The following is a 12,761-nucleotide window of genomic DNA, read 5'->3' on the forward strand; positions in this document are numbered from 1 at the left end:
GTGTGAAAAGATCGATGCAAGAGATAAAGAAGAAATGGCATAACCTAACCAGCACAATGAAGGAGAATCTCCATCAAGATAAACGTGCAATGGATCGGACAGGTAAGCAACTGTTCCTCTTTTCTTTCTTTTATTGTATTTTTTCATATCGACTTAAAAAAAATCCGGTTAATGTACATAGTCAATATCCATCCTGTAACAAAACAGAGTCTATCCAGCCGCCCCGGGGGTTCAATAATTGTATGAAATCGAGATTCGATAGGCAGGCCAACAATAAAATGTTTCTGGTTTTTGACTGAAAAATTGTGTGCTTTATTAGTTTAAATCAGATAAAAGTGAATTAAAATGTGAAACATCTTGGCCCGAATTCACAAAGGTGGTTTCTGCAGAAACCATGGTTTCAACCGTGGGTTTTGCTGATTTTGGTATTCACAAATGTGGTTTCAAATGAAACCATGGTTTCAACCGTGGGTTTTCGGCATGATTTTGAGTCAACTGTTTTAGGTGGTTTCAAACCGTGGGTTTTAGGAAAACCATGATTTTTAGGCACATTGACCAATCACAGGACAGTATTTCGGTACATTGATGGGCAAGTGGAGAAAGACGACGATAAATAGACTTGCACGAAAAGAAAAGAAGCGAAGCGTATAAAGTCAGTTTTTGCCGAGCTGCTCTAACATCGTGAGTAACTTACCATTTTATAGCGACGATGAATATTTTTTTTATGTCTGTGTGTATTTTTTGTGAAGAAATATTATAATTAATGCTGTAAATGATTGCAGATTTAGGAGCGGAACGGTAGACTCGTGATGGGAAAAAGCATTATCGCATGCAAGTTATTTTCCAGTCCCACGCGTGTTGTTTTGTGTCCTGTCAAAAGATTATGAAGAGCTAATGCCGAATCGCTCAGCTCAGCTAGCAGCTGTAACCCTAACCCAGCTCAGGGAACTCCCGCCCGCGTAGCGGACGGGAGCCCAGGACCTTACCGTGTAATTGACCATACTCGCCTGACTAGCGTGAAGTATGGTAAAAAATAATTCTCTGAATAAATAGTTAAAACAGAATTCAAGCACTTACCATGATTTATATGGATGAAGGTCTAATGAGTGGCAGTTTCCTGACATCTGGGCACAAACTGGAACTATTTATTCAGAGAATTATTTTGACCATACTTCACGCTAGTCAGGTGACTGAGTATGGTCAATTACACGGTAAGGTCCTGGGCTCCCGCCCAGGGCCTGTAACCCGGCCTGACCCTTGGTTAGCTCAGCTCAGTTCAGGGCTCAGCTCAGGTCATAAAGCTCAGCTCTGGAGAAGCAATGCATGACAAAGCCGCCAAAGTAGTCAGACTTTCAACCACAATTGTGCAAAATTCTAGAAAATTTTATTCTTTATTTATACCTTAGTTTGATATGATTTTTTAAACTGCACAATAAACAACATCACTCCCATCACCAGCCACCAATTGCCTTAGGCATGTTGCCTGTTGTTGCCTTGTTGGGTCAATTTTTTGAAAACACTTCCTAACTGTGATTAGTCATTTTTAATTGTTTGTAGATCCTGTCTCCAATAAATAGTGTTCACAATTCTTTTTTCAAAATTCACTTATTCAGATCCAATTGGAGAAATGTTGGAACTAGTCTGCTAGTACTAGTAGTAGTAGATATACAAAAATGTAGCCTCGAGGACGAGGACTCTGTCTGTGATGATATTTTATAATTTTGAGTTGACAGTGTAATATCATCATGGAGCCGGAGCCCAAGCTGCGTAGTAGGGCTGTGTCAGTGTGTGTCGAAGAAGTTGGTAAAATTGTCAATGATGGAATCCACTTTAATATCCACATCACTGCCAATTGCACTGAATTGCAATGTAACTTTTATAACTTTTTACCACCTAAAGTGCTAAACTAAAGCATATAAAAGGGATAACAAATATAAAATGAAAACATGAAAAATAGGTTTCTTACCAGACCAATCTAGTGGCCATTGCAAAATCTTCCCATCCCTTGCTCACCCTGCATAATACATTAGGCTTGACTCGCGTTGTTTATGGCCGTGTTTATGCTTCCACTTTTCAGGCCAGAATCAGCGTTTCCAAACGTGATTAGTCAAAAACACGGTTGTGTCCATGATCGCACGTTACCTCCATGGAATTACCTCTCATCTCCCTTGTTTTGCATGTGTAGTACTATAAATTGTAGTATTACTCTTCCAATCTTTCATCAAGATGAACGTTGAGGGATTTACACCTACCCCCTACCCCCCCCCCCCTAGAACATGAGTCATAATGAGGAGACATCGCCAGATGCCCCAGAAGCATAAGCAAATAGATCTTTTATTATTTTATATACTTAATATTCTTTATTTTTTCTTACTGTTATCCTCACCATGGTGGAAATCATATAGCTATATCAAGAAGGTCCATGCAATGAATAAATTAGCTGGAGATCGTGATTTCGCCTCTGAAAGTTAGGCATAAACAGCACTCCCAGAGCCACGTTTGCAATCGGTGTTTTGAATCAACGTTTGAAAACGCAATGGAAGCATAAACACACCCTAAGATGTACATGTAGCTACAATACAAGGTGCTACGTTATGAAACGTCATTCTGTAGAATAATTCATTGAATAAATTATTTTAACAAATGATAATATGAATTTACATTTTGGTTGGAAATGATATCATAAGTTAATCTGGCAGATTTGAGAGATGATGAATTATGTCCATTATATTGAAAAGTAATTTCATGTAGATCTACAGGTCTGTACTTTGTTTATTTCTGCAGTAAATTTTGGAATGGATGAAAACATCTTGCAAGATGTACAGGCTGTCGAAAGAAAAGGAGTATTGTTATAGAAGAGGTATGTTCATTTTTTTTTCAATGTGGACTATTGTCTATATCCTATATTTTTCCTTTGTCACCATCTAAAAAGAAATTTGTCATAAAATTTGTTTCATGAAAAGAACCATGTATTTCAATCAATTTTAAACTTGGTTGATGTACACATCTGACAGTTACTGAACTAATATGAATTCTGTGTCACATGATCAATGGTCATAGAGTACTAGACCAAAAGCTTCTGTCTCTGTATTTTAATTGTTCCGCTGAACTGCGTAAGGATTATAGTGAAATGTCAGAAATTGTTAAGGAAATCCCCAGAAATGATGGTTATTCCTGTCTAATAGATTACATGCCTAAATATCAAATATTTGTAGATCCACTTGATCAATTTAAATTCATGAGAATGACGATGTGATAAGGTTGCGGGCAAAATCAACTGACCAAATATGCAGATATCTCAAAAGGTACCTGCCAATAAATTTGGACAAAATGCAGTAAAGGTAGTTATAAAGAATACATAGTTTTTTTTCAGTGTTGTTTAAATATGTTCTTTTGCTTCTTACTCTAGTCTAACTCAATAGGAATATGCCAACCAGAACTGCATTTAGTATTCCGTGACAGGAGGAACCTTTAAAGAATGAACTTTAAAGCACAGTATTGCTTTCAAAAGAGACTACACCCTACTTCATCAACATGCTTGAATATGATCTGAGCCTGAGGAAGGACAAAGTGCATGATGATCTACTACCTTTGTTTCTGCATGTGTTGACAATTCTGCGTTTGTATACTGTAAGTATTTTTTGGTTATAATTTATGACATAATCATCTCAAGACAAGCCTAGTGTATTATTGATGTTGTAAAAAGAAATTGAACTCAATGTAAACAGGATCTAATATTTGGCGATTGCCTGTTTTTAATTCAAAACGAACTGACTATATGATTATGGTTATTTTTTTTAAATAGAAAATACAATCAGATATAAACTTGAACTAGAAGTTTTGTCATCCACTGTGGACAGATTCTTCCAAAATCCCTAATGTACATAATTTACATTTAGGTTGTATAATTATTTTGGTTATTTGAAAAAAGTATTGCATCTGCTTTGCTCAATGTATGTTTGTCAAACAAATGTTTATGGGGCTGGGAAAGGTGAAGCCTTTAGACCAGTAATTCATGTAGCTCTATGGTTAAACTGAGTTTCTATGATATTTAACCCTATCTAGACGGGTATTTTTGGAGTTCATATGTCCCCCTTTGAGATATCGACCGTTGGCCGCGCAATCATGCCGGAAATTGGCACGCGGGTTGTCTTGGACATAATCTACAAAAATGTTTGGCAATTTATTTCATGCAAATATACACAAATTTATGTTTTTGAGCAATTTTTGGTCTGACATGCACTTCTGAAATGTTGCGTGATTTCGGAATCACGTACCCTGGTTACGCAAAAGTGGTCTCAAAAGTTCCGCAAGACTTGAAAGTAAAAAGTCAGCGAGTGACGCGATCATAAAATTTCGCGCGGTTAAAGTATTGCGCGAATTGTTGATAGGGGCCTCCGAAGCCCCCACCCCCCTGGCCTGGATAGGATTCAAGGATTCCATATGGGATCAAAATGATTTTGTTTTAATCTTTAAATGTCAAGACAATAAAATGGTTATTTCTTGTTTTATCTTTGTCATCTTAAAAAATGAAAATAAAAACACAGAGTAAGGTGCAACTTCAGGGAATACATGGTGATGAGACATCAGTGTTGCAATCATTTGTTTGTTGAGTGATCAGATGTTTCGCAAGCCATAGCGAGAAGAAAGGTTTTATAAGAACTTCAACAACCAGAAATGAGATTGAGGCTACGCAACAACATCTGAACCAGTACTACAGGAATTCAAGAGTCATAGCCATAAGTGTGATCGATGGGACCCATGTCTGTATAAGATGAGAATTCCTGGAGGGAATGAGCGTTGTACTTGAAGGGCAAGTCCACCCCAACAAAATGTTTCTTTGATACAATAGAGTAAAGTCCAATGAGCATAACACTGAATATTTTTCTTGATCCATTCAAATCAACTTTTTGTTCAGGTGGGTGGATTTGCTCTTTAATGGGAAGAACAGGTATTTGTGTGTTTCCTTTGTAGAATAGCACAGGATTACTTAGAATTGAGATGAATACAAAGGAAAATCCTGTAATCTATTTTTCAACTACTAGTATTTAAAATTAACCTTTCTTTATCACTATCAGGTGTTTTTCAAGGAATACATGTATTTTAAATGATTTTTTGAATTTAAACAACAAAGTCCTCTATTATAAATAATCACAAAGCATCAAATATGTAAATCGCTTATTTCTCGTCTGAAATATTCTTACTTATTTTAGATTGGATTTTTCAAATTCTTAAGATTAGAACTTTGATAGCTCACAGAAAGTTTACTGCATGCCCCAAGATATGCATGTAAAATGCATGCATCTGATTACTGTTTGATATGCATATCTACAATGTCTTTCAGCTTCCATTGTAATGAATTGATTAGAAAATTAGATGCAAACAAAATATGGAAGCACATTTTACAGCGTAAATACATAGCAATAAATAAATACCATTTTTATGTACAAGAACATACATCATACCTGTGTACATGTATCAATATAATCCATTTTCACATTGTAAATTGCCATATGGCTTTTTGCACTTGTATTGCATCTGTTTCAGTGCATTTATAATGTATAAATAAACAAGCTTTAGCAAAATTAATTCCATGAAACCAGTTGATCTTTCTTAAATAAGTAAAATCATCATAGACAGTTGGCTTGTACAGTCATCAGAATGTTGGTCTTTTACAATGGAGAGTTGTTCAAGTGTGACATGGCACATCTTACCATTTATAGCACTGCAGATCTAACCATTCAAATACTAAAAACTGTCACTTTGTTTGGACAATTTAATCTGTTTCATCACTTTTTCTTTGACTTTCATGTTTTTACAAATGCTGAATCCTTGAGCTTTCATTCTCCTTTAAGAAATAAAAGCCAATACCCTGTGGAAATTAATGATGAAATTAGTAGTAAGCAAGGAAGTACAAATTTTAATTGTCTTTTACTTAGTTACCATATTTATTTATGTATATAATAACACATTAATTGGTTAATTACAGCCAATAATAGTGTACATGTGTTGATATTAATCTTTCTTTTCATTCAAACCACGAGCTCCTTTGTACTTGACCTCCATGGTACTTTTTTCCAAGTTCATAATTTCCATCTTAAGAGCATGCTCCTCTCTCATAAATTGGATCTTAAGTTGATGCTCCTCCTGTAGGTATTTCATTCTTAAGGCATGTTCCTCCTTGGATATTTCGATCAACACTTCCTCCGCTGTCATCTTAGCCTTCTTCCGCCCTTGACCTTGTGAGGTTGAATTTCTCTTTGCAGGTGTTACACTTCTCTGATTTTCTTCAAATCTGTATAAATTCAGTTTTGAAAGAAAAAAGTTCATATTGTATCACTGAAGCTTCTCCCCTCCATTTTTGGATATGCACACAACCTTTAATCCTAAATTGACTGGGCTATTTCGATGCCTAAGAATACCGGGGGGGGGGGGGGGAGGGTGGGGGGGGGGTGATTCACCCCCCTTATAATCTCGGCCATCGATTGCGACGAAAATTGGCACGTCTGTTACCCATGTCCATGGCATTATCTACAAAACTATATAAAATTCTGTGAAAGATGTCATTGCTCATGTTAATTGATACATAAAATCAGACATTCGCTCTAATTAACATAATAATGCTCCTAAAATGCTAATTTTTGTATCACATACTCTTTATACTAGGAATCTGATTTGTTTTTAAAAATGTCAACATCACATCTAGTTTTTTATGTATTTTATAGCATCCTAATTTTTTTTATGTATTTTTGTTTTTATTATTTCTTTCAATGGAAATTGTCGAAAACTTTGTTTTAATCATAAAGAAGATGAAAATAATTCTTTTAAAGTAGTTAAAGGAAAAATAATTATACATTTGTATGAATTTTGGCTAAAAACAATATTTGCATTGTATTTGTACTCAAATTCACGTTTTAGAGCAATTTGGGGTCTGCATGTACTGACAAATTGTTGCGTAATTTCGGAACCGTGTACACAATGTACTTGGGGGTCACTATTTCGGTCTCAAAATTTGCGCGAGACTTGAAAGTAAAAAGTCATTGAGTGAGGCGATCAGAAAAATTTGCACGGCAGACTTATTGCAAAAATGTTGAGGGGGTTGATTCAGCCCCCCCCCCATCTTCTTAGGGTTAAACAAGTGTCATCACTTTGCAAAATTTGCAATTTTGATCTGAATGTGTATTTTCAGATTGGTGAAGTCATTAAGTTAATTAAAACTAGTATTGCTAAATGAATGCATTCAATATGCAACATTTCGTTGTGGAAATAAATTTAATTCATCAGTTTTTGGCAGTGTTCAATTCAATAGATTTACTTTTATGATTGATTAAAGTTCCAGTTTTGAATTGGTAATATGAATAATAATTATGTTAAATAATGCAATTTGATTGACATTTTAAATAGACATGAATGAAATGGAAATTCTGGTTTGCTGGCTTAATTAATCTCGATGTAACACAATTTGACTCATATATACTGTGTTGCAAGGTTCCCACATCATGTGCAATCAGTTATAGATGCAGGGATTGGTCAGTTACACCAATTTTTTAATGAAGAAATAATATAAATTGATGGGGCTTGCTTGTTGATGTTTTTCCATTTGATTTTTTATGTATTTTTCATGTAAACATTTTTCCCAGTTATTTCAACTTCACTATTATCTTTCAGTGTACTCTATTGTAAACAAAATATTATTTCAAAAAGAGTGCAATTATTTGGTTCATTGCAATTACAATCTTAAATTAATAATGGATAAAAACATGACTTCATCGGAACGTTGCATGAAGAATTTATTGAAGAATGGTTGCAAATTTACCGTGTAGAAGAGTCAGATGCTGCAAAGGGTCTTGAGGTGGATGCAGATTGATTGCTGTTGGAGAAATGAATAAAAGAAAATTACTCTCATTATATTTTCATCCAATTGGAAAAAAGGAAATGTAGAATAATTCTTAACATTCATGTATTTCATTTGTTCTGATCAGTAAAATATTCTCACATGCAACCAATCCAGCAATTATCTCCTCCTGTATGAATGTTATACTCCAACCTTGCCTGATATCCACCCCCACAATCAAATACTGTAATACATATATTTTTTTAAAGAATAATTTGAAGGTGAAAAATAATTGATAATTACCGTGTAGATGAAGAGTCAGATGCTGCAAAGGGTCTTGAGGTGGTTGCAGATTGATTGCTGTTGGAGAAATGAATAAAAAAATTACTCTCATATATTTTCATCCAATTGGAAAAAGGAAATGTAGAATAATCCTAATTAACATGTTTTTCATTTTCATTTGTTCTGATCAGTAAAATATTCTCACATGCAACCAATCCAGCAATTATCTCCTCCTGTATGAATGTTATACTCCAACCTTGCCTGATATCCACCCCCACAATCAAATACTGTAATACATATTTTTTTTAAAAGAATAATTTGAGGGTGAAAAATAATTGATAATTACCGTGTAGATGAAGAGTCAGATGCTGCAAAGGGTCTTGAGGTGGTTGCAGATTGATTGCTGTTGGAGAAATGAATAAAAAAATTACTCTCATATATTTTCATACAATTGGAAAAAGGAAATGTAGAATAATCCTAATTAACATGTTTTTCATTTTCATTTGTTCTGATCAGTAAAATATTCTCACATGCAACCAATCCAGCAATTATCTCCTCCTGTATGAATGTTATACTCCAACCTTGCCTGATATCCACCCCCACAATCAAATACTGTAATACATATTTTTTTTAAAGAATAATTTGAAGGTGAAAAATAATTGATAATTACCGTGTAGATGAAGAGTTAGATGCTACAAAGGGTCTTGAGGTGGTTGCAGATTGATTGCTGTTGGAGAAATGAATAAAAGAAAATTACTCTCATTATATTTTCATCCAATTGGAAAAAAGGAAATGTAGAATAATTCTTAACATTCATGTATTTCATTTGTTCTGATCAGTAAAATATTCTCACATGCAACCAATCCAGCAATTATCTCCTCCTGTATGAATGTTATACTCCGACCTTGCCTGATATCCACCCCACGATCAAATACTGTAATACATATTTTTTTTTAAAAGAATAATTTGAGGGTGAAAAATAATTGATAATTACCGTGTAGATGAAGAGTCAGATGCTGCAAAGGGTCTTGAGGTGGTTGCAGATTGATTGCTGTTGGAGAAATAAATAAGAAATACTCATCATATTTTCATCCAATCGGAAAAAAATTAAATATCAAAGTAACATGTAAGTATGTGAACAGTGGAAAATGATTTTGAATATATGTAGGTTAAAAAAGGATAAAGTCATCCTGCCTTAACTTATAAAAATAACTACTCGACAGGAAAACTCGTGTAATTTAACATTTAGAAAAAAGGAAATGAATGTAACAATGGCGTTGTTAATACCTGTACTGAGGGATTTCATCATCTAGGAGGTCATGGACTGTGTCGTGCATGTAGTTGGCATCAGCAGCCACGGAAGGCAAAGATGATCTATAAGAAGACAATAAGGCAAAGTCGGTATTACGTCCCGGCGAAACATAAGTCCAAAGTTGTCAATACTGTGTTTAGAATCTCTCTATTGATAGGCTGCTAAATATTTCATATGGTTTTGGTAATGATTAAGAATAATCTTAGGGGCAAATGAAAATTTCACATTTATTTTCTTTTCCTTTTTTAATTCCCTCCCCCACCCTCTTCTGTCGTGATATTTTCCTTTTTTTGTGGGGGGGGGGGGTGCTCATATCGATCAGCCACATCTGTACGCAAGTGATGTAGGCGCACAAGGCTATGGTGATATTTTTTTTTAATTTGAGATATTCAAATTATCAACCCCATATTCATTATTATTAAAAAATCACAGTAATGTAAAAGTTATTGACTCGTGGTAATTAGTTTTCGAACCTAAAGGATAAATACATCACTTTAATGGATGTCTATTGACTTTCACAACTATTCTCTTTGCAGGAAAATATGCATAAGTTAAATTGGAAATAAAGATGCAATGTAAATTAATATGGCACAATACATACCTGGAATGTGGGATGTCATCTTTGACTGGGTCATCGTCATCATAGATGGCATCATCGGTCACGGTAGACGAAGATGATCTATAAAAGAAAGCAAATGATAACCATAAAAGTCTAAAATATCAATTTCGCCCCTATGATGATTAGCCCAATCGTTTTAGGCTGCATGATAGTCTGTTTTGTTTTGCATAGGGCAGTGGCATAAGGAATGGGATTTTTCACATTAAACCATTTTCAATTTAATGTGTTTTCCTGTTAATATTTTCACTCGTCTTTTAGAGATTTTTCGGTGCAATTATCAAGGCACCCACCCCCTCAAACATATGTATGCTGGCATGCGTAAACCTATAATAGTGGACTGACAATATATATACATACATATATATATATATATACACACACACACACACACACACATCTTCATCATTCTTTTTTTTCTTCTGCCTCTTCTTCATTTCCTTTGTCTCCTTCTTCATCTTTTCTTCTTTCTCTTCTTTTTTTTTCTTCTTCCACTTCATCTTTTCTTCTTCTTCTCCTTCCTTTACCCCTCTCCCCCAAGATGAGTGGAAATGGAAATAAATATCTAGCATCTTTTCCTTCCCCTTCTTTTTCTTCTTCATCTTTTCTTCTTCCTCTTCTTCATCCTTTTTTTTTCTTCCTCTTCTTCTTCCTTTATTCCCCCCAAAGATGAGTGGAAATGAATATCTAGAATCTTTTTCTTCCTCATTTTCATCTACTTCCTCTTTCTCTTTTCTTCTTCATCTCTTGGCTTGATCTTTTTCTTCTTCCTCTTCTTCTTCACCTCTTTCCTTAACCCCCCTCCCCCCACAAAGATGAGTGGAAATGGATTTCTAGCATCGGTGAAAAAGAACTAAACTGTAATTTCTTAGTGGTGCTGCAGTCGCTGAAGTCGAATGAAATGATGGTTATTTGAAGATATATGGAGCAAACGTATGTGAAAAGCATTATAGTTCAGTGGTAAAACAGCACCTCATACTTTAACTTCTTTTTTTGTGAGCATGTGCAGATTCATCACATGATTAAACAGCTGATCACTATTAAAGTTCTCGGAAATTTACGAGTTACGCCTTACGGCGTCTTCTTTCAATTTTCGTAGCACTAGCAAGCAGGTAACATTCATCGAAAATAAGAGGAAAGTCTGGGATTACGTAGGGTGAGTATGGTTTGAATACATATTGGCAATATTTAGGAACAAAGTTAGAAAGTAATAGCGAAATAAGCGCGTGCAGTGTAGAATGTTGAGAACACTGACCGAGTCGTTCGATCTATGCTTTGTATAGGGCACGTATTTATACGTATGGGACTACTACATCGTCTGCGCAGACGACGATATCGAAATTTCGGTATCAAAACAATTCATCACTAATATGGGGGTTGATATGTCAACTAAATTCCTCGTATTCTTTTTATTATGAGAAAATGAAATTAAATCCAGGATCCAGAGGATATGCTAGATTGTGCACAGACAAAAGCTGTACAGATTCAATTTGAAAATTAACATGAAAATGTGAAAAAAAATAGATCTAGATCTTGACTAAAAAGTTGCAAAGAGAGTCTACCGGTACTAACTTTTTGTTGCCACGGATGAACTCCAGGGCTGATATGGCCTCATCATTTTCGAGCACGACGTCGTCATCGTAGGGATTTTGGAGTTGTACGAAGTCATAAGGAAGGATCTCCTTGATGAGTATGGTTGTTGCCTTGAGTGGAGATGGAGGTGGACCTCCACCGGTTTGCCGTATTTTTCGTTTGTACTCCCCAAACTCCTTCTTGGCACTGATCCGTTGTCTCTTCCATAATTCCTTCATTTGAGCTACAGTCCACTTCGCTCCAAATCTTTGTGTAAATTTTTCATTAACAGCTTTCCACGCATCTTTCTTTGCTTCATTTGCTCTCTGGTGAGTCTCCTTGCTACAAATTACTTGATGGTGATCATGAATGAGTTGTAACAGATAATTAATTTCACTGTTCTGCCATTTGTGGTTAGGCTTTGTTGGCTTTGCCATTTTTTAAGTTGCAGCAGTAGTTGTGTGGTGGAGATTGCATGCAGTGAAGTTGCATGCAGTGGTTGTGTGTGTATGTGCTGTGGTTGTGTGTGTTGTGGTTGTGTGTGTTGTGTGTGTGAATTGAACATAACCCAGCCAGGCAGGAACATACTTTTTGTAGGGGGGGGGGGGGGTGGAGGGAATTGCTATAGGCCTAGATCTATTTTTTGTTTTTTTTGACAAGGAAAATGTTGCCAGTGCTACTAGCTGTTGAATGTAGTTTTCAATGCACTGAGCATGCCCAGTTTATGGTAAACAAGGGGAAATCCCTGGTTTTGAGGTTAAATCCACAGTTGAAACCATGGTTTCATTTGAGTCCACTGTTGAAACCGTGGTTTCATTTGAGACCACTGTTGAAACCGTGGTTTCATTTGAGACCACTGTTGAAACCGTGGGTTTTAGAAACCATCGTTTGTGAATACCAAATTTTAGAAACCATGGTTTTTCAAAAACCATGGTTTCTAAAACCCACGGTTTCTAAAAACCATGGTTTCAAACGAAACCACCTTTGTGAATTCGGGCCATTAAGTGATTATTAATCACACACTCGGTCTCGAACAAAGAAAACAAACACAACAAGAAGTGAAGTCAGATATCGGCCGGTCGGCCGATCTCTTCTAACGTTAAGTTAATCTCTGCCGGCGTGGCGTCACTCATGCATGAACATTA

At 35.6% G+C, this 12,761-nt stretch overlaps 1 protein-coding gene and 1 long non-coding RNA gene across 2 annotated transcripts; one reads left to right on the plus strand and one right to left on the minus strand.

The window, feature by feature from the left end:
- Window positions 1-356: 356 nt before the first annotated feature.
- LOC121413181 lies at window positions 357-3,473 on the plus strand. The gene is made up of 3 exons (XR_005969684.1): window positions 357-681; window positions 2,785-2,860; window positions 3,410-3,473. It is a non-coding gene; the product is annotated as an uncharacterized LOC121413181 (long non-coding RNA).
- Window positions 3,474-5,161: 1,688 nt separating this feature from the next.
- On the minus strand, window positions 5,162-12,554 carry LOC121413180. Its single transcript, XM_041605940.1, has 5 exons — window positions 11,617-12,554; window positions 10,030-10,107; window positions 9,404-9,490; window positions 7,817-7,870; window positions 5,162-6,295 (listed from the first exon to the last, which is right to left on the minus strand). The coding sequence occupies exons 1-5, from the start codon at window positions 12,051-12,053 to the stop codon at window positions 6,016-6,018; spliced, it is 936 nt and encodes a 311-aa protein (XP_041461874.1). The 5' UTR covers window positions 12,054-12,554; the 3' UTR covers window positions 5,162-6,015.
- Between the last annotated feature and the right edge of the window lie 207 nt (window positions 12,555-12,761).

This window comes from Lytechinus variegatus, chromosome 4, assembly GCF_018143015.1.
Source record: "Lytechinus variegatus isolate NC3 chromosome 4, Lvar_3.0, whole genome shotgun sequence".
Classification (NCBI taxonomy): domain Eukaryota; kingdom Metazoa; phylum Echinodermata; class Echinoidea; order Temnopleuroida; family Toxopneustidae; genus Lytechinus; species Lytechinus variegatus.

Excerpts from the sequence above, each read along its gene's own strand:
- LOC121413180 (XM_041605940.1), bottom strand. The coding sequence starts at position 12,053 with ATGGCAAAGCCAACAAAGCCTAACCACAAATGGCAGAACAGTGAAATT. Across the intron at positions 10,108-11,616 it reads TTCATCCGTGGCAACAAAAA|ATCATCTTCGTCTACCGTGA; the intron begins GTTAGTACCGGT and ends TTTCTTTTATAG. Across the intron at positions 6,296-7,816 it reads GCATCTGACTCTTCTACACG|ATTTGAAGAAAATCAGAGAA; the intron begins GTAAATTTGCAA and ends GAATTTATACAG.